This window comes from Equus przewalskii, chromosome 22 (assembly GCF_037783145.1).
Source record: "Equus przewalskii isolate Varuska chromosome 22, EquPr2, whole genome shotgun sequence".
Lineage (NCBI taxonomy): Eukaryota > Metazoa > Chordata > Mammalia > Perissodactyla > Equidae > Equus > Equus przewalskii.
In genome coordinates this window covers 20,794,182-20,820,992 of record NC_091852.1, presented here as the reverse complement: position 1 = coordinate 20,820,992, position 26,811 = coordinate 20,794,182, and the positions used below count along the sequence as shown (strand labels likewise).

The 26,811-nt window shown below is 42.3% G+C and overlaps 1 protein-coding gene across 3 annotated transcripts in view; it reads right to left on the bottom strand.

The window, feature by feature from the left end:
• DOCK8 (dedicator of cytokinesis 8) overlaps positions 1 to 26,811 on the bottom strand; it is a 206,393-nt gene that overhangs the window by 63,498 nt on the left and 116,084 nt on the right. For all 3 annotated transcript variants that reach the window (XM_070590602.1, XM_070590603.1, XM_070590604.1), the window contains 10 exons: positions 18,634 to 18,751; positions 17,136 to 17,206; positions 15,866 to 16,004; positions 15,151 to 15,252; positions 12,938 to 13,033; positions 12,028 to 12,262; positions 9,042 to 9,206; positions 7,726 to 7,895; positions 4,442 to 4,537; positions 1,437 to 1,532 (listed from right to left, as the gene is read on the bottom strand). In XM_070590602.1, the coding sequence (XP_070446703.1) occupies positions 1,437 to 1,532; positions 4,442 to 4,537; positions 7,726 to 7,895; positions 9,042 to 9,206; positions 12,028 to 12,262; positions 12,938 to 13,033; positions 15,151 to 15,252; positions 15,866 to 16,004; positions 17,136 to 17,206; positions 18,634 to 18,751 (1,288 nt within the window). The remainder of the gene's footprint in view (positions 1 to 1,436; positions 1,533 to 4,441; positions 4,538 to 7,725; positions 7,896 to 9,041; positions 9,207 to 12,027; positions 12,263 to 12,937; positions 13,034 to 15,150; positions 15,253 to 15,865; positions 16,005 to 17,135; positions 17,207 to 18,633; positions 18,752 to 26,811) is intronic.

Sequence of the window (26,811 nt, the reverse complement as noted above, 5' to 3'; positions counted from 1 at the left end):
TAACCTCATTGCTCATCACTTCCCATTTCCTTCTCAGTATGTGTTTTATTTTTGTGTCCTTTGATTCCGTGTTCTCTATGTCCTATCGTTCACTATTGGTCCCTTTTTATTGGTTTGAACTCACATAGATAAACCAGAGCCCAGGGGGAGATCCTACCACCTCTCTTTCTTAAAAAAAAAGAAAAAAAAATTATTCCCTTAATGTCACAGAGGAAAATACTCAGTAAATATAAAGCTAACTCTATTACTAAATCTCAATTTGCTCCTTATTCTCTGGATTGTTTGCGCATTTTTACGTAGTTGGTGTCTATGTTTTTATACCTTTTTTCACTTAAAATCATATCACAATGCATCTCCATTTATCAATGGCGACAAAATGCTTACTCTAGTGGCTTTATGGTAAAATCCTTTCACTTCTAATAATAATTAAACAAAAAATAGGTATTATTCTCTTTATTTTAAAATTAAGGAATACGGCTGTACCTTTTGATTTTCTGCTAGAGAATGGATGGAAGTTGTAGGTAAACAGATTTAAGAGTTTCACTTTTTTGCCCCCCAACAAATATTAGTTGGTGCTTGTATTGATGCCAAGCTGTGTTCTGGGCTAGCGATAGGATAGTGAAGATGACAGACCCATATACTAGAAATCTAATAGGCAAGACAGAACAACATTTATAAATTGTGATAAGTGCTAGGAAGGAAATAAATAGGGTGTTTAAAAGGAGAATAGAGTGGAAGACATATTACAGTATAAGGTGGTCAGAAAAGGCCTCTCGGAGGTGGTGACATTAAAGTTGAAACCTAAAGAACCCAAAAAGTACATGCATGGGGGGATGAAAGGTGGGGAACTGGGGAGAGACTCTGAAAAAGGCTTTGAGGCTGAAAAGGCCTTGGCGTTGTCAAAGACCCAAAATGGGAACAATGAGGCTGAATGAGGGGGGAATATGGCCTGAGATGAGGTTAGAGATGGAGGCAAACTGAATGGTACAAGGGCTTTTTAGGCCACGATAAAAATTTGTGCTTTATTTCCAGTACCCTGAAAGTCACTGAAGGGTTTTAAAGAAGGAAGTGACATTATCTGTTTACTATGATGCAGGATGGACGGACTGAGGGCAAAAATGAATGCAGGTGGGCGAAAGAGGACATTATTATGAGAGGCAGGCAAAAGATGATGGTGGCTTGGCCAGGTGGGGAGCAGTGAAAATGGTGAGAAGCAACAGGCTGGACGTAGATTTTCAAGACAGAATCAACAAGATTTGGCGGAAGATGGATGGAGGGGTGAGGGAGAGTTGGATTCCAAGGAATGATCCCAGGTTTTCAGCAGGAGCAACTCAGTGGATAAAATGTCAACTCCTGATATGGGACACTTCACTGCCTTTCTGCAATGTGCTTTTCATGCCCTATTGAGCATAGATAGAAACATGCAAGAATCTTACCAGAAGCTCAAAGAAGAACCAGGCGTACTTGAAGACTGTTTCTCTCACCATCCCGGTGCTGACGACCATCTGCAGGGCAAGCTCCTCGTGGAAATGCTACATAACAACCACAAAAACCAGACTATGATGCCAAATGCTTTATACACCAAAACCTCTTTCCTTTTTTACCAACCGTAATAGCTTGTTAGTTACTGATGCATGTGTCCCAGATGTCCTAGACCACAAGTGGACGGTCAATGCTGAAATACTTGAGACCGGAGGGCATTTTAGGCAGGTAGGGGAAGGCTGGTGGTATCACCAGATTTGAAGGACGGCCTAGGATGGGAGTGAAGCTGATTCTGGGGTAGCAGTCAGACCTGGGACCATCTGCAGTATCAGATCATGCTGCAAATGCTCTGTGTGACCTTGTGCAGGCCATTCCTCTCTTTCCCCTTAGTTTTCTCATCCATAAACTCAGCTGTTTGGTAGCAGTGGTTCTTGAACTTGAATGCGTATCAGAATCCCTTGAAGGGCTCGTGAAGACAACAGACTTCTGGCCCCACCCCCAGAGTTCTGGATTCAGATTGAGTAAGTCTGGGGCAGGGCCTGAGAATTTGCATTTTTAACAAGTTCCCAGGTGATGCTGACATTTCTGGTCTGGGGACCACGATTAGAGAATCGCTATCTAGATGGTATCTAAATGCCCTTCAACACTGGACGATTCTTGTTTTTATATCCATGATGGTTTTGTAGGAAATGTGATGAGTTGGGGTTATGAGTAGATCACCTGCATTAAAAGTCACGGTGGTAGCAGCCTGAACTCACAGCTTCTAAATTCTTAGGTCCCAGGGTCAGATGCCTGAAAGTCCCTCAGCTCCACTTTATGTCACTTCCCTTCAAGTCATCTGACTGCCTGACAGCAAATGTGGCAGATGGTGACTTCTGCACCTTTCTTATCTTTCCCATTCCCTAATGTATATGGCTACCTGTTAATGCTCCTGACAACAGTGTTGATTGGCAAGTTCAAGACTAAAGGTAGGGCATCCAACTCATCTCAGTTTGCCTGGACTACCTGGTCTTAAAATGGAAAATCCTGCCTTCCAGGGACCCCCACAGTCCTGGGCAAACTGGGATGGGTGGTCACCCTAACTAACGGCAAAAATCATGTCTGGGCATTTTCTGTGGATTTCATTTATCTAATGACCACAAAATCTAGAATAAATACAGATGAACTAACTTTTTATTGTTGTGTGGGTAAGAAAGCTGAAACTACTTGAACATCCTATGGTGATATTCTAGAGTACTGGCTTATGTGGCAGTTAAGTTTTAAACTCAACATCTAAAGCAAAAATTGATTATAGCAAAGATTGCCATTGACAAACCTTTAAATTACCCACAATGGACAGTATGCAGGCAACCCAATTTACTAATTCTCGTGAACTTTAAAATTTGAGTTGCTCAGCTGAACTAAAAGGGACAAATGGAAAATCTACGTGCAGATGTCTGGATATTCTAACTATTCACATCCACAGACAGTCAGTGGTGAGGAATGGAGCAGGCCATAGTGTTTCAGCTCGTCAGAGGGTTCCACTTCATTCTGCCAGGTGAGTCAAACTTCTCTAATCTTAATACACGTTAACACACGTGTCTGTGGTTGTGAGACACACGTGAAGCTCGCCTATCTGGGAGAGGCATGAGGCTGAGTGTAAGCTGGCAGGTGGTCTCAGTGTACACAAGATGTAACTCAGCTACAGCTGGATCTTCCCATTGTAGGAAAGACACGCTCCACCAGCTTCAAAGGTAACCTCTGGAAAATAGGTCAGTTTGACTGCCAGAGTCTTATGGCAAGAAGAGATTAGAGGGGGATAAGCTGCTTCTTAAAGTAATTTATGCTGCTTACTGGGCAACATTATGACAAGAACACCTTGCTCCAGAGGTTATAGAAAATAGCTAAGCAGTTAAACCTTGTCTGTGGGGCTAGTGAGGAAACACTGGCTAAACTTCCCTCTGAAATGAAACGATTCTCTTCGGGTCGTAGAAATGACCAGAAACATAGTCAAAACAAAGCAACTGCAGAACCAAACACGACTGTGCCCGGAAGAAATCAGGCCCTGCCTCAAAGGAAGTCAGGCTGGAGGCAAATCATGGTTTGTAAGAAGGAAAATGGCGCTTGTAATCAGTCACTGCAAAGCCCCATGCTAAGTTTTAGAGTAAGTGAAAAATTTATTTTCAGCACCTAGTCATATGTTCTTTCATTTCTCCTTTACAAACAACTCCTGGTACCTCTCCCCAGACATACGGTGCCCGGATTGCTGCAGAGTCTGGAGCGCGCGTTTGGCAGGGCCTTCTCCTACTGATCCTGCCCTCACCTAGTTCAAAGTGAGCTGGGCTGCGCTCTTTCCCTTCTTGTCTTTTTAACAAACATTTCCCTTTGGCGTCAGCTGTTGCAAATGGCTTCTTCTGTTATTCTTCCAATCAGCATATTTACATTTTAATAGGGGTCTTGAAAGACATTCAAGACCTTAACTAAAGTAGTTACTAAAATGGTGCAACACTTGGGTGCCTGGCAGAGGAGAAAACTGTGACAGACAGCTCTTTCCCCCTCACCTCACAGACCACACAGGCTGTGATTACAATTGGAGAATTGTAAACAAGAAGCTCATACAGAGGTTGTCAAAGCCTGGTCCCGGGACCAGCATCAGCTGGGAACATGTTAGAAATGCAAATTCTTGAGCTCCACTGCAGATCTATTGAGTCAGAAACTCTGGGGATGGGGTCCAGCAGTCAGTTTTAACAAGCCACCCAGGTACTTCTGCATGGTAAGGTTGGAGAACCACTGATAACTAGGTAATCAGGTGGTCAAAACATGGAGGATCACGGACAGGCTGCAAATATGTGTGTGCGTGTTTGTGTATGTGTGTGTTAGGAGGACTGGAACAAGGTAGGAGAGCACTTTGATGGTGTCTTTTTCCAATCATTGTGAGAGGGCATGGGGCAAATTATCCTAACACTGCTCTGCTCAGTACCTTTTTGCTGGCTGGCCTTGGGGCTGTGGTTGAGCTTGGAACATCGTTATTGCCAGAGCAATAGTAAGACATCCGGTTGCAGTTGCGATCAGTAACCTGAAATAGACAAACCATGACTCAGCAGTCCACTGACAGTGGCCCACTGGAGTGACGAGCCAGCAGCCTGGAAATCACACCCTCAGAATTCATTTTTAATATATATCTTTTTTTTTTCTGGTTACAAAGATAAAACAATTGCTACGAATAAATATAAAAGCAAAGAAAGTCAAGTTACACCTAATTCCACCTGCTCCTGAGAGAATCACTGTTAACATTTTGGTGTGTAGTAACCTAGAATTAAAACCTAGTGAAGTACCAGGAGATGCTGAATAGTTCCTTCAATATTCTAAGCATCTCTGACTTATTGGGAGAGCAGGAAAAAATGTGTGGGAACAGTGCCTCTCTGTGGGTTAGTATGGTACTGTGCCCAGTCTCAACGCTGTAATTAATAGATTGCCAAAAACCATTTCTGAAAGGAAGGATTATACTCTGTTCTTTTAGTTGGACAAAATTTTTTCCCCTTGCTACAAAATAACTGGAAAATTCTTAACACAGTCCACACAGAAATTCAATGTTTTGTCTTATTAAAGGAAACTGTAACGATCCAGGATGTCAGTGATAAGTGCAGACCACTTCTCCTCTGGGCCACCAGAAAATGATATTGCTGAAAGGGACCTTAGATGTGAAGTTGAACCATGGTGTGCTGGCAAGTGTTTAACAACCAGCTCTTGGCAGGGAGGGGCTCATGTGTAGCATTGGTCAATTTCTGTGCTGTAAATGTTTCCATCACGGCTGATTTCAAGTTAACAGGATATGACTGAACACAGCGTTGGGACGAGATGTGCAGTAGCAAACCATCATATAGTATTTCCACCATACAGATGCAAATAGACATAAATAACCTCAAGAACATAGATAATAGTAAAATGTAAAATAATTAGGAAAGGATGAGGTTTGAGTACTATCCTTTTAAAGTGGAATAATTTTAGATTTACAGACAAGTTGCAAAGGTGGTACAGAGTTCTTATATACCCTTCACCCAGTTCCCCTTAATGTTGATATCTCACATTACCGTACATTTGTCAAAACTGAGAAATTAACATTGGCACATTACCATTAACTAAACCACTGAGTATGTGGATTTCGCCAGTGTTTTCACTAATGTCCTGTTTCTCTTCCAAGATACAAGCCAGGATACCACATTGCATTTAGATTACCTTTGTCTTTAATATAACTTATTTGTTAGTTTATATAATTTAATTTTTTAAAATGTCTACGTTTAACGACTAATTCAAAAAATTCCTGAAAATTTAATAATCAGCTTTCAGAAACTGGTACAAGCCAGCTCCAGCACATCCCTGGGTTGATTCTGTAAGTTGAAAAGGTTAGAATATCAACAATTTCATATGTGCAACTGATAAATCCTCAGAATCTCTTGGAGTGGATCCAGAGATGATGCTTAAGTTCATCCAATGTCCAGAACCTCTGCAGAGGTGAGGGCAATGAGGCCCAGGGCAGGAACTGACTTGCCCATGACCACACGGCTGGGTGGGTTCAGAGCCGAGACCCAACCCTGGTCTCCAGATTCCTTTTGTCACAACATACTATCTCAAGTGGGTGGACTTTATAAGGGAAACTATGTCAAAACTAGAGAGTTTGATTTACCTTAATCAGAGGAAATATTACTCTAAAAGATTAGCCACCCTGAGGCCACAGATAAGTGGAAAGAAAATTCAGACTAAGAATTCATGGGAGCTCTGTGAAAAAAACCCGCTGAATCATATACTTGAAAAGGGCGAATTTTATGGTATGTGAATTATATCATAATTTAGTTTTTTTTTTAAAGATTGGCACCTGAACTAACATCTGTTGCCAATCTTTTTTTTTTCCTTCTTCTTCTCCCCAAAGCCCCCCCAATACATAGTTGTATATTGCAGTTGTGAGTGCCTCTGGTTGTGCTATGTGGGATGCCACCACAACACGGCCTGATGAGTGGTGCCATGTTCACGCCCAGGATCCGAACCAGCAAAATCCTGGGCTGCTGAAGCAGAGCGTGTGAGCTTAACCACTTGGCCATGGGACTGGCCCCTAAAAGTTTTTTTTAAATGAGACATATCCAACAAAATACCTGACCAGTACTCCTCAAAACTGTCAAGGTCATCAAAAACAAGGAAAGTCTAAGAAATTGTCACAGCCAAGAGGCATCTACAGAGATATGACTATAAAATATAATGTGGTATCCTGGATGGCCTCCTGGAACAGAAAAAGGACATTAGGGGAAAAAAATCTGAATAAAACATAAACTGATAGTTAATAATAATAACATATCAATGTTGGTTCATTAATTGTGACAAATGTATCCTTCTACTGTAAAATGTTAATAACAGGGAAACTGGCTACGGAGTATACAAAAACTTTCTGTACTACATTCACAATAATTTTATAAATCTGAAACTGTTATAAAATAAAAAGTTTATCAAGAAAAAGCAAAGAATTCATGGAAGGAAAAACAATCTAGGGCAAGTCACCAACTCCCTTAGGATCTCAGTTTTTATTTATTTATAAAATCTGGCTTTGCTCTTTGGGATTATTATATGGGAAAATCAGTCTATGAATGTTAATGAATGTAAAAGGCAGATATTAAAAAACAAAACAGGAAGCTGGTCCGGTGGCACAGCGGTTAGATGCACACATTCTGCTTTGGTGGCCCGGGGTTCTCTGGTTTGGATCCTGGGTGCAGACATGGCACCGCTTGGCAAGCCATGCTGTGGTAGGCGTCCCACATATAAAGTAGAGGAAGATGGGCACGGACGTTAGCTCAGGGCCAGTCTTCCTCAGTAAAAAGAGGAGGACTGGCAGCATATGTTAGCTTAGGACTAATCTTCCTCAAAAAAAAAAAAACCCCAACATAATAAAAAACAACCTTTCTAGGCACTAAAAGAAGTTAAAGCTAAATTTTTTTCCGTGAAAATAAAATTCATGGTATCACTGACTCCATGCAGTAAAACCAGCTTTGCCGGAAAAACTTCCCACCAGCGTTAACTAACTGAACAGATCCTGCCTCTGCATCTTTCAGAATGGTCTCAATCACTTCCAAAGGAAAGAACATTAATAACGCTAAAGCTGTGCATTAAAGCATTTAACCAACATAGTGGGCGTCAGTAGTGGGTGATTTCGTGTTGTTCTTCCAAGTGTTAGTTAAAAATGAAAACTTTCCATCTTGACAGGTTTGACATCTTCCCTACCTTTGAAGACATGATGTTCTTAACTTCCTCATCTACTGCAGAATGTGTCCCTGCGAGGTCTGGGTTGCTGCTGCTCATCACTCGGGCCTGCAGCAGCTTTGAACTCACAGCGGCAGCAGACGTGCGTCCATATGTGTGGTAGCGAGGGTCAGGGAGAGCGGTGGGGCCACCTGCACCCCACGAGGTACAGACATGTCAACAGAAAGGGAATCAGAGTCACTTACTGGGCTTGAGAAGAAACTGAAGAGGGATGGTGTAGATAGTGGAATGAAAACCCAGTAGATTAGGTCTTGGAATTAGGTCTTATCAAATGCCTAGGGGAGACCAAGGAGGCAGTACTTAGAGGGTAAGTAGATAGGGTGTAAGGCAGTAGGGAGTGGTGAGGACTGTAGTAAACTGGAAGCACATGCTTTATCCAAAGGTAGGGGCTACTACTCAGCTCCAGACTATTATCACCACAGGGAAACAGCCCCCAGGGTGGCCATAGCTTCTGATTTCTCAAGACAAGCTGGAAATGTGGATTTTTAAATTTATTAATATTTAAATGATGACAACTTTTTAAATCATGCAGTAAGGTTTTCTGAGATTTGAAAATCCAAGGAATCATCTGAACCTTATGAGGATAAGTATATACTATATATCGATGTTTTTCACCTTTAAGTATGTATATGTCTTCAAAAGTGATTTTGTGAGTTTGAGATATTACCAATATTTTAAAAAACTCAATCAAAATTACAGGTTTACTTGAAATGAGGCTGCATGGACTAATAAAAATGCCAAGTTTCTTTGTTAGGGCTATGTAAATATGCAAAACCTACGTAAATAATTAAGAAGAGTAGAGAAATGGATTATTATTATTTCAGAAGTTTAGTTTGGGGTAAATGAGAAAACGGACACTTTTTTCAAAATGAAAAGTTTAGGAACCATTGCTTACCACTGCTATCGAACATCTATTATTTTCTTTATCATTATTATCCTGGAATCCTAGACACCTGTTGTCACTCCTCTATCTTTTAAAAAAGAGATCCTCAACTGAATCAGAAATTACCAACTGGGAAAAGACTGGTGAGGGGCTACCACACAGGCAGAAAAAATAAGTGCTTAGAGTATAAAGAAGGGGAGAGAGTCAGGAAGAAAACAAGAGAGAAAAATCTAGAAATACACTTCTAATTTCAGCACTCATGTAAGTTTTGTGTCATTCTGAAAAACAAAACTTAACTTTCGGGCTTTTTATATTATTGTGAATTATGTGGCCGGGGTGCCTGGGCGAGGATGCTCCGCCCTGGGGACTCCCACACTCGGGGCTACAACGCTACCTGACTTGGGCACGTCCTTTTGCAGCTCCGGCAGGCGGAAGACGTAGTGCACGTAGGAGGCCAGCAGGCAGTTCCTGCCGTGCTGGTCCTTGCCCAGGTCCTTGCTGTTGTGCAGACTGTTGGCGATGGCCACCACGGACTCAAAGGCAAACTGGGAGAAGTTGGCTGAGGAAGCAAGAGAAAAATGGGCGGTGCCACAGTCAGTCCTTAATGAACCCGAGGTAGAACGCTCTCCCGGGCAATGACAAGGAGTCCTGACCACGGACCAACAGAACTAGGCTGGTCAAGAGGATGGCCTGGGGTGGGGTGAGCTGTTTTAGGAAGCTCCAGCAGGCCGGCTCTGCTCACCGCAAGCGAGTTTACATTTCCTCCTTCATCCTCCTCCTCCCGCCAGCGCACAACAAAGACACGAGATGCTCCAGACATCCTCCCCTCTCTAAACCACTCGGTCAACTGGCCCTACTCGGTGGGGTCTGCACGGACGTTATGGGTATCACCTGGGAGCTTGTTAGAAATGCAGAACCTCAGGCCCCGCCCCAGAGCTCCTGAGTCAGAATCTGCACTTTAACAAGATGCTCAGGGGATTCACGCACACTATGGTTTGAGATGTGCTTTTGCGCATCTTGGCGTATGGATTAATCTAAAAACAAAAGTGTTTTATGTTATTCCCACAGTGGACCCACACAAATGATTGATCTACTGTACACACTGTCTCGCTTTGGAGCTGCAGCCCTCCACAGTTTGGCGCCACGCTACCTATCCACTCTTGTACCCTTTTCTCCTCAAATTCAATTTTCCTTAGGAGGAGGCACTGATCCAATTGTCCCCATCACATCTGTTCTTTCTCACCTCTGCAATTTTGCTCATGCTGTTATCCTCATTTAAAAAGCCCCCGTGCTCCTACCCGTTAAATCACACAACCCTTCGATGCTTGGCACAATCCTGTCTCCTCCAAGAAGCCTCGGGCACCACTCAGTACAGGGTTCAAGCAAAACCAAATCACATGGTTCTCTGGCTGTTTCCGGTAGGAAACTGTGTCTCTCTGAGCAGGCTGGGAGTCCTTCCAGGGCAAAGTGCATTTCTCACTCTTTCTTGTCTCCCTGCTGCGCCTTTCATAGGGCCTGACACAGAGAGGTTCTGAATAAATGCTTATAGTCTAGGGGCCTCCACCTATTCTGCGTGTCCCAACACCCTGTCATCCCCATATGACAAGGTGGCAACTTGCTATGGAGAAGAGGCTCAAAATGTACGTGTGAACGTGTTGTCTAGTGAACAACTCCACATTAAATGGCTGGAGCATACAAAGCAGAGTGCCACATGTGTGGGGACACAGGAGGAAATCTAGGGAGGGTAGAGGACATGGCTCTGCAGGAATCCAGCTGGAGAGGTGACAGCTACACGTATGAAATGTTAGCCTACAGTGTAGGGTGTCTTCTCTGTGGAACCACAACGATGCATCCCAGGATACAAAGCAAACCAAGGGATTAAGAAGACACGCTCTCCCTTGCTCTGAAAGCCTAGAGTTCAGCAAGCACCCTCCACCACTGTCCCCGATTTACTCCTATTCCACAGCCCAACTGCATTACTTACTTCTTTCCTGACACGCCCATGCTTTTCTGGTTCTCTGCTCTTCCCATGTTCATTTCACTGTCCCCATTTCAGCTCCTTTTCTTCTACCCCTCCTTCAAGGCTATCTTAAACACTACCTTCTTCCTGGGGGCCTCCTGCATCCTCCCAGATGTATGTTTTCATGCCCCCAACCGCGCAATATTTAGCTGTGTCCTTTTGAGGACTTGCATCCTGTGCTGCTTGCTCTTTGCTATATTGTAAATCCTCTGAGGTCAGATATGCTCTCTATTATTGCAAAGCTTGCAATTCTTAGCCAGTAGTGGGAGCATGGGTAGTACCCATGACCTCTGCTGGACTCGTGAGCACAGGACAATAGAAGCCCAGTTCAAAATGTGTCAAACAAAGATGCCCTCCAGCATCTAGTCTACCCCTGCAGGAGGCAGGAGAACCACTGGACTCACGTCTTACATTACATTATTTCCAAGGGAAGTCTCACACAATAGATTTAGTGTTAATTTGTTAAAAACCAGCATTTAAAATATACTATAAGATAGAAAATAGATGAGTGGTTGCCAGGGGCTGAGGGGAGGGGTGAATGGGGAGCTCCTGCTAAGGGGTTTCATTTGGGGCTGATGAAAATGTTCTGGAATTAGATAGTGTGATAGTTGCACGACCTTCTGAAGATAGTAAAAACTACTGAATCGTACACTTTTAGTGAATTGTAAGGTATGTGCACTATATCTCAATAAGAAAAGTGATCATTTTGAATTTCAATTCAGAGAGTTCCTTTCCTTCCATTTAATGTGGGTTATCTTAATTCTTTAAAACATTCTCTTCCCTTGTTAGTCAAGAAAAAAAAAAACATTAGAAGTAAAATAAATCCATCAATCACTGGGAATGGAATTTGATAGATTACCTCTAATCATTCAATAAATCTATTTTAAAGATTATAATTTTGGCTGGCCCAGTGGTGTAGTGGTTAAGTTCACACATTCCGCTTTGGCAGCCCAGGGTTTGCAGGTTTGGATCCCAGGCATGGACCTACACAACACTCATCAAGCCACACTGTGGTGCATCCCACATACAAAATAGAGGAAGATTGGCAGAGACGTTAGCTCAGTGACAATCTTTCCTCAAGCAAAAAGAGGGAGATTGGCAACAGATGTTAGCTCAGGGCCAATCTTCCTCACCAAAAAACAAACAAAATCATAATTTTGAGCATCCTATTTTAATGTTTCTTTCTTTTTTTTCTTTTTTTAACATCCACAGAGTCTCAAAAAAATAGCACTGGACTTGGACTCACATCGTCAATAGAAAGGAAGGTCATATTGTTCCCGCTCCTGGGATTTCTGGACAATCATGTTTCATAAGACAAGGCACCGCCTGCCTCCTCCTCCCAGCGCCGGGGGTCTCCTACCTGTCTGGCCAGCGATGACCATGGGCTGCACGGACAGCTGGAAGAGCTTGTCCAGCACCAGGTGCAGGAAGAGCACGAGGGGCTCCAGGCGCGAGGAGTTCAGGCAGATGATGCTGAGCTTCAGCTCGTGCTCCAGCGCCGTCTCACTGATCTTTTGGTCCAGCACACGGATAGGGAAGCTCACCTGGCTCTCCAGGGAGTGGCAGAGGGTGAAGAACTTCTCCAGGTGGTTGTCCTGGGAAGGCAGACGGCAGGCCTCATGGGTCTTACCCCATCAATGTCCACCGGTGGATTCAGAAACACAATCAAATAGCTCCTTCTAGGCGGAACTTCTTACCCAGTGTTTCAGACCAGAGGTTCTAAGGCATGGGCGTTCCAAATCAAGGTATGAACTGCTTTGTGGAGTGGGGTGCTCAGAATGGAACCTCTCAATAATTATTAACTGACAGAAAAAGAATTTGGACTCTGAGATGTTCGGTGAGCTGAGCCAAGCATACCAGGTAAACACCTTGCCAACAGAGGGGTCTATGCAGATGCAAAATGCAGACAGTGGCAGGAAAAGGAGGGAAAGAAAGACGAGGCAAAAAAAAAAGCTGGAGAAATGGCAGAATTACAGAGGGATACGAGACAGCAGCAGGAAGATGTTTCAAATGAAGTCTCCTCGCACAATTTCTCAGCCAACAGTGCAGGTACTGGGTTCCTTCATTTGGGTGCTCAATATTTTCATAGGGCTTTCCATTTAAACGACAAATAAAACCTGAACAGGCTTTTAAGTCCCCACAAAGAACTAAAGGTTGTTTTTGTTTTATTCATGCACAAAGACTTTCTTTCATCAGAGGGTTCTCTGCTGCACGCCATCTTCATTCTTAGCCTTCTGGCTCTGTGTGAAGTGGATCTTGATGTTCCTTACCTGGGTGTGGACAGAAGAAACAGCTTGCACTTCAATATTAAATACTCCCTTATGTCCTTCGGCCCACTTAATGGGAGGATTCTGTAAAGGGACTTTCTGTGTTAAAGAAAAAAAAAGTTAGCAATTCAATCCCCTTTTCTGATTACTAACAAGCAGAGCAAAGCAACTTGACTGTAAATGTCAGAGTTATACAAATATAAAATTCCCTGGAAAACTACTATAACTGAGCTTGGAGTTAGGAGCCCCGGGTTCAAGTTCAGTTCTGCACCAAACTAGTTATTTTTACTTTGACAAGTCAATCAACCTCTCTGGGCCTTGGTTTTCTTACGCTGAAAGGAGGAATTTGAACTGAGTGATCTGTCTTTAAGCGCCCATCCAGCATTGATAATTTTGATTCTAGAAAGTGAAATAAAGTAATATCCCAGTGATTTTTCCACTTATCAGGACTGTCAGGACAAAGCGTAGACTACCTTCATAAGACATGAAATTTTAATGCTTTTGAGTGCCTGCGGTTACTTTCCCTTTTAACAAAATGTTTCTGAGTAGCAGTCCTGTTAGGCTCCTGCTTTAATTACTCAAAATGACTCTTTTATACCATTTATATTTCAATAGCTCTGTAGTCCCTAGAGACCATTTCTTGCCTTAAATTCCCATCGGAACTGTCTCCCTCCAGAGACCTCATACAGCATTGAGTGAGAAGCACCTAGCCTGACCCAGCCACTTGAGTGCGGTTGGTGTCTCTTGCATTTTAACGGAAGGAAGCATGCTGTACTTGCAAGGGTAGCATGAGTGCATGGGGTGGGGACCTATGGAACTATCTAAGACAGAGTCACAAACTGGGTCACACAGTTAGGGAGTGGTAGAATCTGGATTTTGGATCATAATTCGTTTGTCTCAAAAACCCACGTTTGTTCTGCAGCATTAAGGAGATAATTGGGCATCTAGGAAATTAGAAGGTGCAGCTTGATGATGAAAAGGCGGTTTTGAGGGCTTTGTCGAGGGTCTGTGTCCAAATCATAAAGAGTAATCAGAGAATGTCTGTGAACATACTCAGGTGGATCCCAGGTGGTCCTGAGGAGAGGAGTTTGGGTCTAAAGCCAGGCACCTGCCTGTGGCCCAGAGCAAAGAAAGCTTCTCTCTCCAGGGAAAAAAAGGAAATACGAGAACAACAGGATAGCCTGGGGATGGGAGCTGGGTAGTCAGAGTAGGGAAGAAAGTTGATTATAGAAGTTGGAACAAAGTTCAAATTCCCGGGAAATTCTTCAACTTGAAAATTGCAAGGAAAACAAAAGAGATGAATGGGGATCTATAGATTAAGAGTCTTAAAAGACATGTCAACCAATAGCAATGTGTGGACTGTATATGGATCCAGATTCAAACAAACAACTGTACAAAACATATGACATGAATGAGATAATTGGAAATTTGATCACTGATTGGATATTTTAAGATATTAAGAAATTATTATTAATTTTTAAGGTATAACAATGGTATTGTGATGGTTAAAAAAAATAGCCCTATTTTTTCAGACACACACTAAAATATTTATAAATGAAATGATATGATGTCTGGGATTTGCTTCAAAATAATACTTATTGATGGAAACCTATGCCAACCAGACTGAGAAGCGCAAGAGCTGGTGTGGGTGCAGTCAGAATGGAGAGTCTGCTGGGCTCCCTTTAAATGGGTGTATTGCAACAGAGTGGATGGGCAACAGGCAGTGCAGGAAACAGGAGGAGGGAAAAACTATTGACATTGGGATCTTTAGAGGAATAAAAGCCCCACCATCCACCTGGGGCGGTAACAACTGACCCAGAGGAGAAACTAATGGAATCTGGTCTGGGATCCTTTTATAAGGACTGTGATGAGAGCAGCTGTTATCACAAATGGGTTCTATTTGCCTCCCCTTTTATCATACTTTATTCTGTGAATCCCTTTGTTGTAGATACTGCAAGGTAATGCTGCCTTGGGTTGCATTTACCAAACATTCTGACTTGGCGATGTCTCAATGAAAGAGGTTTCACAGCCAGTTACTTCTCCCATCCTATCAGAACAAAGTGCTTTCAGAAAATGCCATGTGCTGACAGATGACTGCTCCCCTAAAACATGCTGAGCATCCTCGGCCATATTTAAGGGAACGGAAAGTGGATCTGGGAAGGTGGTACAAGACCTTGGGTAGACAGGAAAGAGCTGATGGCCAGCTTGCTGGTTACCTCTGCAGAATGCAGGGAGTAGTTGGCAGGCAGCTTTTCCAAGGCAACTGGGAGACAGTAGGATCCAGTTTGAAGACGTTCATTTACGAGAATTGGCAGCCACTGAAACAGATGACGTAAAGAATAAAGTGGTATTTATTACAGCATATAATTCTGGCATTTTATGTGCTCACAGAAATCAAATACAACTAAATGATGATTAGATATTGACCAGGGCTCTTTTTGGCAGTAATTTCCATCAAGTTCTTTGCATTTTAAATTCCCTGAGAGCTCCTGAGATGGTAATATCAATGATTTACTGCTTTCAGAGCCAAAGTAGTAGCATTTTTCTTTATAGCCAATGTTTGTGTGTCTGAACAAGATCAACATTTATTTTACTGTTTAATTTTTTTAAAAGAAATAACTTTTTTCTCTTTGTGGAAAAAGGAGCTAGTTTTATATGTGAAGTACATATATATAACATTTGGAAATAATGGACTTTACAATGCTTTCCTGTAAATGAGTCTTCTTTCAATATCCCTCACCCACTAGCTCTCCATTCCTGAAATTTGTTGTTTGCTAAGTCATCTCTGCTCTTTGCTGTACTCTGGTTTGGCACACTTTGCTAGTTTTGACAGGAAAAAAGCAAATGAATAGAATTTGGTTGCTTATCTCTGCAGGGACCTTCGATGTACCAACAACTGCCCTGTGAATCGGCAAGTTGACAGTGACTCACTGAGTATCCTAGGAGGCTTTCCACGGAGGCTCCTTGCTTCTGCTGACAGCTGATATGATAGAAGGTGAACAGGAGGTGGTGATGAACTGAGAGCTTCGCGGGGAGCTTAATTTTCACTTCTTCATAGAAGTCAGGAGACCTGTTTCGAAAGCACATTATACACAAATAACTTTTAGCGAGAATGATGACTCCCCTGACTATAAATTGTAACGCCACGGACACCGTGCTCCTCAGAATTGCCTGCTTGGTATTCTGCTTGTCATCTTACATCTTTCTGCTCTTAAGCTGGAAGGCCTTGAGACGAAACTCATATCACTGGATACACTTCACTTACATAAGACTGCTTACAAACTAAAGGCTTTGTCAGGAAAAAAAATCTCTGCGCGCAACGGAAAAATCCAACAACTTAATTTGAAAAGAGGATGAGGTTCGGAGTCCTGCTGTGACCTCCTTTTATATCTCTACCCCAAGAACAGGAACAGGCACATAGCTGGCACTCATCAATGGATTTTAGAGAAATGAGTGATGCAAGCAGGAAAAGGAACCTGATTTTACTGAATTACGAAGTCCCAGATACTTTAAAAGTTCTGTGACTCACTTTATCCACAAATAATGAGTGTTCCATTTCTCCTTGGTCAATTTAGATTTTCTTAAAGTAGGTAGTGGTGCAGGTGAGGAGAGATGTATAACAGACAAGACTGAAAAAGGAGTGCTGGATTTTGTTTCTGGCCCCTTCCAGCATCTCAAAGCAAGTTAGGAGATGTATTTCTTTCTTTAACACCATAAAACCTCTCAATTTCATACTAGAATAGAAGGCTCCAGAAAAGTCAAAAGAACATTAGGTTCTTGAAGATATGTTCTTCTCCCAGTCTTAGTTAATGGCAAAAATTGTGCATCTTGGGCTGGCCCAGTGGCACAGCAGTTAAGTTCAGCACACTCCACTTTGACAGACCAGGTTCGCAGGTTCGGATCCCAAGCGTACACCTAGCACCACTCATCAAGCCATGCTGTGGCAGCGACCCACATACAAAATAGAGGCAGACCGGCACAGATGTTAGCTCAGGGGCAAACTTCCTCACCAAAAAAATAATAAATAAATAACTAAAAAATTGCTCATCTCCAACATAGACTCAGAACTGGCATGGATTTCTTCTGGCCCTTAGTTCCTGAGTTACAAAAATTGTTGGGAGGAATCACCTAGAGGATTCAGAAAAGCCAGGAGGTAGTGAAACAATCTTGGCATATGTTTAGAACTCGGAAATATACTTACTTATTATGGTATGTAACGGCTGTGTATACTTCCTGCAGAAATTCAGGCCCATTGGATTTCCCAAAGATGATCTGTTCAACGACATAGAAAGGACCAAATTAACGGTGATATTTGGATATATCAAATCAGCTATCACCTGCCCAATAGGAAGGTCTGGTCTCACGGGGTTGTAATTTTTAAATCAAGAGTACTGAGTTCTACAACTGGCCCAACCACATGGAAGCAGAAGAATTGGCTACAAAGGGTAAACTGAGGTCCCAAGGGGCTATATTAGTGACCAAGGGCCACAGGTTTGTGAAACTGGAAAACAAGTGCTCTCTCCACTCTGCCACACTGCCTAGAGGTCTACACTGCTGGACAAAGTCACAGAGTTTTGCCCTCAGCGAGAGATCACTGGTCCAGGTTCTTTTCCCTCCAAAGACATGGGCTTGGTCACTTGGGTGAGCAGAACCTTCATGGGCAGAATGTTCCACACGTTTGTGCTATTTAGAAAACGACCCCTCCTTGGGCCTGATTCAGTCCAGGTAAATGATTTTACAAGTGGACTTACCTTTGGGCAAAGAGTGAGCCCTTTCCTCTAAATGCAGTCATGCCCATGCCAGGTCCCAGGGGTTGGTGAGAGCGGCCCCCTGCCTGGGGACCTTGGCTGCACTCAGGACCTGCACAGCTGGACCTGGCAGACTTGCCAGGGGCAGAGCAGAGAGAACCAGGGGTGTCCTCCTCTAGGATTTCCCTCCCACCACCGTTACAAGAGGATACCTTGCATTGCAAAGGTAAGTTGGTCATTAGGAGGATGGTTAAAAAAAGAAAAAAAGTAGATATTTGAAGAATGGGAGCACTAGAAAAAAATTACTTCAGTAGAAAGGTATAGTAACTGAATTCTACAACTTATGGAAAATAGTGATAGCTAACCACCCATCTTATTTAGTAGCAGTTGGTTAAAAAGATAGAAATTCTGGCATTTTGGGTTCCTCAGAGAACACTGCATTACATATTTATTATTTGATTTATATTTTGCCTCAGGATGAAGGGCCATTCCTAAAAGATGTTGAGATGGCGTGTGTTTATCATTGCTAGGTGGTGCTTTATCTCCAGATGTGGACGGGGGCTTGGGTAGATGTGTACTCAGTGCACATCTGGAAATACAGCAAACATGGCGGACACATTGGGCCTGCCTCTCTACTTCTTATGCTGTTAGGGTGGTGCGGAAAGACTTTACGATATTTTTCAGTCCTCTAAAATGAACTGTATTTCCAAATTTTACAGCTCATTACAGAATACGTTAGGAAAGAGAAGTTCAGTTTAGCCTGACCCCGTTTCCCCATCAGTATCCTGGGACCAAGACTGGACTAGTCACAAAGGCCTTTGCACATGCTGAGTAGCATCAGTATGAATAGACATACTCTGTACACTGATGAGCCTGGATTTGGTCCGCGCGAATTGACAAGGGACGTTCAGCACCCCCTGGTTTGAAGCAAATGTTTATTTCCCTCTTTACCGGCATAGCGTTGCTAGCATCCTCTCCACACATGAACTGGATCTTTATTGTAATGTTCCGGGCAGAGGCTAGTTTGTTAGCGAAGTTCAGCCTCTGTGGGTAGACATAGAGAAGGTTTCTGGAAAAGAGAAGATGAAGAACCAATAAATAAGGTGTACAGTTTGTTTGAAGCAAGTTCTTCAGCAAACGCTGCAGCCTGTGCTCATGAGGTGATTATTCTGAAGGAGGTTTTCCTTCCAGAAGTGAATTATTTTTGGAGGAGGGAGTGAGTTTTGTCGATTCTTCCTCTTCACCTGCGGTCATCTGATAATAACCAACACTGTTCTCTGTTTTGCTGCCTACAAAGATGTGTTTGCTACAGCTGAGAAGATTAATGCCCCAGAATGTGGCAGCCTGCCTAGAGGTAACGGTATGTCTGATACAAAGACAAGAAAGCAAAAAACTTTCAGCTCATTTTAAAGAAAATTCATGGCCATAAATGATGGCTTAATTTCCTTTCTTCCTCTTTTTCGTTTCTAATCATTATGTAGTAGTTTCAATTTCTTATTGGCATGTCATTCTGTCTTGGTTCAACTTTCTTTTCTTATCTAAGATGACAGTTCAAGACTCCAAGCCCAATTAGCTATATAACAATAACACAACAACAATATAAATAATATATCCATCCATTCGACACCTATAGGACAGATACTAGGCTAACTATAACTTTGTGTATCTTTTCTTTCTCTTTTCACCATTACTAGTATATCCCGCTAAAAGGTAAGCTCCCCAGGGCATGGATTTGTATCTCATGTTTTTGATTCACTGATATATCCCCAGCAGCCAGAATAGTGCCTGGGACATAGTAGGTGCTGAACAAAAGAATGAATGTATATACTTCCCATGAATCATAATCCTGACTTAAGGAAACAATAATGATACTAACATTTATATAGTACTTATCCTGAGCTGGGCAATGTTTTAAATATTTCATATCTATTAATTTAATTCTCATAATTATCCTATAGGTAGGTACTATTATCCTGGCATCATGCCCATGTCACAAATGAGGAAAAAATGAGATACAGAGGTGTTAAATAACTTGCCCCAAATCATATAGTTAGGAAATGATGGTCAGGAATTGAAGTCAGGCAGCCTGGACACATGCTCTTAACCACTAAGCTATATTCTCTCAGATAAGACTTCCACTAAAATGACAAGAATGGCCTTTTCATACTTTAGTTTTCATGTGTTATTCATGGCATCTCTCAGGGACAAGCTTACCTTAATTTTCTGGGTCTCATTAACAGTTGAGTGTCAACAGTACACCAAAGGCTGGTTCAATTAGTTAGTGTCACGTTCTTTGGGAAAATGTCTTGTCTTCCTCACTCTTGGTCCACTATTCTAACTCCTAGGTAACACGTTCTCCCTAAACAGACACATTCTTGCCCCAAAGGCTTCCAAGATGACAAAACAAGCTTTGTGTAAACTAGATGCCAGGAGAGCAGCGACTAAAAGGGAGGGCCAGGTGACTAGATTTTCCCTCAGTGAATGTAGGTTCTCATAACACTTTATAAGGATTTGCATATTAATCAACAAGAGGCTTTCTCAACCTCGCCACTACTGACACCTGGGACTGAACAATTCTTTGTTGTGGGGCTGTCCTGTGCACTGTAGGATGTTCAGAGGCATTCCTGGTCTCTATCCACTAGATGTTAGTAATATCTCCTCCCTACTCAGCTGTGACAATTAAAAATGTCTCCAGACATTGCCAAATGTTCCCTGGGGGAGGAGGCAAAATCTCCCCCTTTTGAGAACCACTGATCTATACACGTGAATTTGTGCACTACAGATCCATGCAACTATACCTGGCAAGTTTCCATCTTTAATAGATATAGTCAATGCCACCTACTGGGTCCATATTCAAATGTAAAGTATGTTCCATTGGAAAAGGGTGAAGTCAATACTCAAATATGAGACAGACGATGGAAAATTTAAATCTGTTTAATTGATGAGGTCTGGGGTAGTCAGGGACTGGAAATCCGAAAGAGAAGGACTAGGCCACCACTGACTCTGTTGTGCCAACTCTAACCCCTTCGTTGTGATGACCAGATTGATCCTGCCATCGTGTGTGTGTGCGCACGTGTGTGTGAAAATGGTCTTTTTGGACCACTGTTTGCATAAATCCATGGATTTACCCCACAGCTCTTCCTTGCTATGATAATATCAGCAGGGATAACACTGATAGCCACAACCCTGGACAAGACCAAATGAATGGGCTGAGGGGGCTTGCTTCTGATGGACCACGCAGACTGTCTCAAGGAAATCACTCAGTACCAGATGTGCAAATAAAGAGGCAGCCACGTTACAAAGCTAATGTGCAAGGGAGCGCCATTGCGAGCATCCTCATGGACTACCAGGTACAGGTGGGTTCATGGTAAGAATCCCTGTTCTGGTCTGGTAAGAGGAATCGAGAAGATTTCTGATCACTTTGCAATGGGGGCAATCCTCAGAGCTAAACGTGTGCTAGATTAGAAGGCCTAGTCCTGGAAACTGGATCTTTTACTTCTTTATCATATTCCGGTTTAGATTCACCTTCAGAGTGAGTTTGAAATTTTATTCTGTAATATAGTTCATGCAACTTATCATCGTTAAAAACAAAGATACTTATTTCACCGAGTGTCATAAAACCTTTAGTCTTACACCAGGTATCAAGCTAAGACTAATTCCATTAGCCTAGTGGTCACTGAAAACCACACCACAAACCAGCGTCACCCAGTCTGTTCCACAGAACTCAAGTGCTTTGCAAAAATTAGCATGTGTGTGGGGAAGTGGAGGGGGCGGGGGTGGGTGACCAAACACCGTTTTGGGAAAGATGGTGGTAAACCAAGATAAACAGGTTAATGCGCCTTGTGAATCACTTAGAGGTAGAAAGACTGCTCCTTTCCCCAAAGGTTTTGACCTCGGAAATAATTTCATTTATTTATTCTTTCATGGCATATTTCATGAGTTTAATATTCTGAGCAATCACTTGGGAAAACATTGAAATAAACTAATCTGGCTACAGAAGAACACCGTAGATCAAGGAAGGATCAATCAAAGCACAAGGATTCTCTACTGAAATATCTTCCACGATAACGAATGCTCTCAGGTATTCCAGGAGGAAAAATGATACTTGGAACTGTCGAGAACACGTTGCATGTGCAAGTTCCAAGGCCACGGAGGCAGAGGAAAAGCATTCATACATCTTACTTTACCCTGGTCTTTATGAGTGACTCAGTGGAGGTGGAATGGGGTGACAGTGCTGGGAACAGATCTGAGTTGCTGTGTCCTGTGACTTCTCTAGGCCATCCTGCCTCTTGACAAGGAGTATCGTTACCCTGGCATAGCAGCAACTGCCATTTCCCCCCATCTGCTGGCCTATGTTTCCAGCTCTTTCTAGCTACCATTCTGTCCTCTTGTTGACCTCTTTTAACAGGGTTATAACTGGCTGAAAATGGTCAACTATGATGACTACTTCTTACATTCAATTGAAAAAGAAGATAAACACAAGACAATGATTTTATCAAAAGGAAGTTAATTAAATTTAGATGATGGGCAGAATATTCAACAAGCTTCACTTGCCAGTAAAGTGTAGATGGCCTCCCCAGGCACAAAGAAGGGATTAGCATAGGATTCTGGGGTGTGCAAGATGGGAAGCACTTTTCAAGATGAGAAACCTGAGCCCCTGAGAGGTAAAGTGACAGTGCGCTTTGTGAGCTAGCCACAGAATAGGCATAGGATCCGGTTCAGTGCTGTTTTGAACCTATCAATGGCTGTCTCAGTGGTACCTTCCAAATCTTGCTCTGTCAAACTTGATGCAAGTAGACAGAGTTGAACCTCAGATGCCATCAGGAGAGGTCATGGATGTAGTAATGATGACAGAAGGCAGTTCATAGTCAGGGTACGAGGATGTGTGTGGGACATAGACCCCTCTCTGCTCATTCCTGTTCATCTGCGCTGGCACCACCCCCATTAGCACAGCTGATGTTTACTGAGCAGCAGTGTTGGGCAGCCGTTAAGGATGTTGGCTCTGGAGCCAGAGAGCTGGCCTTGGGCAAGTTACTTAGCCTTTTCAAAGCCCCAGTGGGGCTAATAATTGCACCTACCTCATAGGGCTGTAGTGAACATTAATGAGTAAGAACTTAATTACTGATAGCTAGATGATGATTACTTCCTTCACAGAGCTAAGTCAGAGACACACCCCAACCTACACTCTCTACTCCAAGCCACCCTCATTTCTCACCTGGATCACTGCATTGCTTTCCCAAATGATCTCTTGACTTCTACACTTGCTCCCTACAATCTACTCCTTACATATTGGTCAGAAGAATCTTTCAAAATTGTAAAATAGATTATGTCAGGACCCTACAACGGTTTCTCAAACTTCTTATCGTAGGCCCTACGTGATCTGGCCCTTGGCAATTTCTCTGATTTTCCCACTCATCACTTCCCTACCTTGGCCTTTTTTCAAGGCCTAAAACATTCTAAACTTGTTCCTACCTCAGGGCTTTTGTACCAGCTGTCCCCCCAGCCTGGGAGAGTTTTCCCAGTTCTCTAAGTGACTGGTTCCTTCTCATCTCTTGGGTTTCAGCTCAGATGTCATATCCTCAAAGAGATCTTTCCTACCACATTATTGAATTGGTCCACTCCATTAACACACATACACTCTCTCTCTGTTATAACCATATGATTATCATATATGCATATGATTATGAAAGTAATATATGATTATGAAAATAATATATATCCCTTTTTTTAATCTTGAATACTGAAAAGTACAGAAAAGAATAAAATAGCAACTACCTGATATCCCACTGCACTGAGGAAAACTCCTGTTAAGAGTAGGACGTTTCTTTCTAGTCTTTTTTCCCTCTCTACATTAAACATTTTTATCATACCGTATATACAAAGCTTTATCTTGTTTCTATGTCATACTGTCCAATTATGGCCATTTCCCAACGTGACTAAATATTCTTAATAAACAAGATTTCAATGACCACACAATGTTCCATATTATGAAGGTACTATAATTTATACTAGTCTCCAAAAAGAAGCATTTAGGTTATTTCCTCTTTTTCAGTTGTAAGCTGTGACGAACGCTTCATATATTTCGCCCCGCTGCAATGCAGGATACTTTTGGAAGGATCTCTTTAGCTTTGATATAGTTCGGTTTCTTCATCTTTGAATTAATTGGAAAGATACCAATCAACCTTTCTTTATGCGGGGCTTGAAGAAACAAAGAGCCAGAGTTTGTGAAAAGGCTTTGAAGTAGCTGGGTAAATCACAACAGGAGTAGCCCTGTCAGACTGGATAAGCAACTTCGCTGCCACCACACTCCTCTCCTATGTCCCAATACAGGGGCACCGCCTACCTGTCTCCCACACCCCCCAACAATGGTCAACCATTTGCACACTGCTTCCCCAGAGGTTGCTGACCCCTGTATTTAAATATCATCACGGTGGGCATTCAATGTTCTGCCCATACTGAATGCACTTTCCACAGAGCCCAGAGCTGGAAGGAAACTTCTAGAGAATTGAGTCCAACATCCCTTTCTGCAGGTCAGGAAACTGACTCCCAGGGAGGATAAATGACTTTGCCTAAAAAATTTTTTTAAGATGCTTTTCCCAAGGATCATCTTATTTCCTATTGGCAAGAATACTGTCATATGTTTTGTTAAATCTGCAAGATTTTTAAGAAAAGAATATAAGGATATAACAACGTTTCCTCTTGGGAGGGAAGATCTGTCTGCTTGGTTAGTAACCCACAGAGCCTAAAGCAGATAAGAGTAATTATTAACAAACTGATAAACAGGCTCATTTGTTTTACATGTGATACATTAAGTGCATCATATTAGCTAGAGAAAATCCGAAGAATTATGTTACCTAATTTTTTTTGAGAAGATAGCCCATAAGCAAAACAGGAACCACTTGTTATGGCAAAGCTGTTTTGAAAGCTCCTTTAGTAACTACAGGTCCAGTGTGTGTGCAAGGCGTTCAGGACACCCTCCTCTTTCCCCGAATGCAGACAAAAATGGTTTTCTTCAGTTGGATGCATCCCAACATAGAACAGGACATTTGGTATTTATCAATAATTTTCTTCCCGGAGCCACTTCAGATGGCTTCTTTTGATTACAAACTGTTTTGGAAACTCCAAATTCTTTCCACGGATTCAGAAACATCCCCCTAACTTATTTTTAAACCCCTGTAATTGAGCAGCTTCAGGAAGTTAGAGGTTAACTTGTGGAATTTGGTCATTCTGAGATCCAGTTGTTGACCCAACTCTTTCTTCTCTTTACCATCTCGAGACCATCTCCTATTTCATTTGCTGAAAACAGGTCAACCTAAGGGACCTTGAAATCTTCCAAAGGCACAATGCAAAAAACATCAGTTTGGCTTTTCCTCAGTTTAGCCTATTCTTTATCCAGTGCAAGGAAACAAAGAGAAAAACCTGCTCGTGTCACTTATTGCCAAGATGATATCAATGTTCTCTCCCAGGGGCTTCTACAGCTGGGAGCGGAGCTCAAGGAGCAAGTGAATGATAGCAAAAGGTACATTGGTTCCCTGTTTAAACAAGTGGAAACTCTAAACACCTCTTTAGCTGAGCTGCTGACACAAGTCAGTCAGCAGGAGAGAAAGAGAGAGGGCCTCGAGAGGAGAGCTGAGCAGCTGGATAAGAGGAACGAAGGCCTCCGTTGGCTGGCTGCTGAGCTCCAGTGTCAGCTGGTTGCAGGGATGAAGAACAGGGAAAAATTTAATGAGAAGCTAAAATTGCTGGAGCAGAAGCTGGAGGATGCTGTGTTCATCAAGGCAGGTGGGCTTCCTCTGACAAAGGTGATGGAAGACATCATGGTGAGTAGATCACTACTGAAAATTTGAGTTGACCATGATTTTAACAGATTGGAAAATAGGATACGAGGGTAAGATTCGTGAAGTTGGGGTTATTTCTCCTGTGAAAAAGCCTGGTTAAGAAGAGTGGTGGTGCAGATTAACTCTTTGTGATACAAATGCTTATGTATCTTCCATTGCTGGTTAATGGCAACGTAAACCATGTTTTGAATAAAAACATGTTTGTGTCACTCACTCCCACACCTGCCAAGGAGTACGTGGAGGACCACTCAGTCACGTCACAAAGCCAGAAACCTGGCTTTCTCTACTCTGAGAATATTACAGCGCCTTGGAAATCCCAAAGGGAGCCAAAAGATTAACCGTGGTTGTTCAAGTTCAAACAATCCTTGGTGCTTATGTATCTCTTTGAAAGTGAGATGGAAGTGAGTTAAATGGCTTATACTCATAGTAAAACGTTGAGTGAAAATTTAGAATGTAAACCTGTATGTATGAGGGGCTGTAAATACTCAAACACTGAATATGTGGGGAAATGAAAAAAGGAATTTAATTTTGAAATGGAATTGGTGTCAGTTTTGGTTTTCTTTCTGCTATGTTAGTACAGAACCTGTAATAAAGTAGTAATATCAAACACATGATTTTTAAAAAAAGAAAAAAGGAGATGAAAAGGAAAAAATTGTTGACTTCGTGGCCTGGGTTCCCTCCACTGTCTTTTGAATATCAGTAATGCCTGTGATTCAGCGGCTTCTATACCAGGGAAGATGGGCTTGTGCGGAGAGATGTGATGAGCGGCCCTCGCCAGATAAGACAATGGATGGAAACGTTCTCTAACAAACTACAAAATGCCCTACAAATGTAAGGTGGACAAGTCATTTTCCTCATCTGTAATAAAAATGCTGGAGTTAAGTCTCAAAGGCAATGATACTTAAGAAGTGCCTTGTAAACTGCAAATTATCATACAAATGAAGATTATCTTCCTATCAGGATTGTGTGAAACAGCTGAGCGTACTTTAAAATGCAACTTTAAGCACTCTGCAGGACTGTGAAATCTTAATATTTTATTTAGGGAATCGACCATATATGTTAATCAATGATATATATTATGTAGGGAATTTCTCTCTGTCTCTGTCTCTCTGTGTGTCTCGGTGGCTCGCCCTTTATCTGTCTTTAATCTGTGTGTACACTTCAATGCCAGGCAAATTTATTTTAAATGTAATAAAATAGCTCATATTGTTTAATTCTTACTATGTGCAGGCACTATTGTAAGCAGCTATGACAGGTACTACTATTTGCCTCATTGGGCAGGTGATAAAAC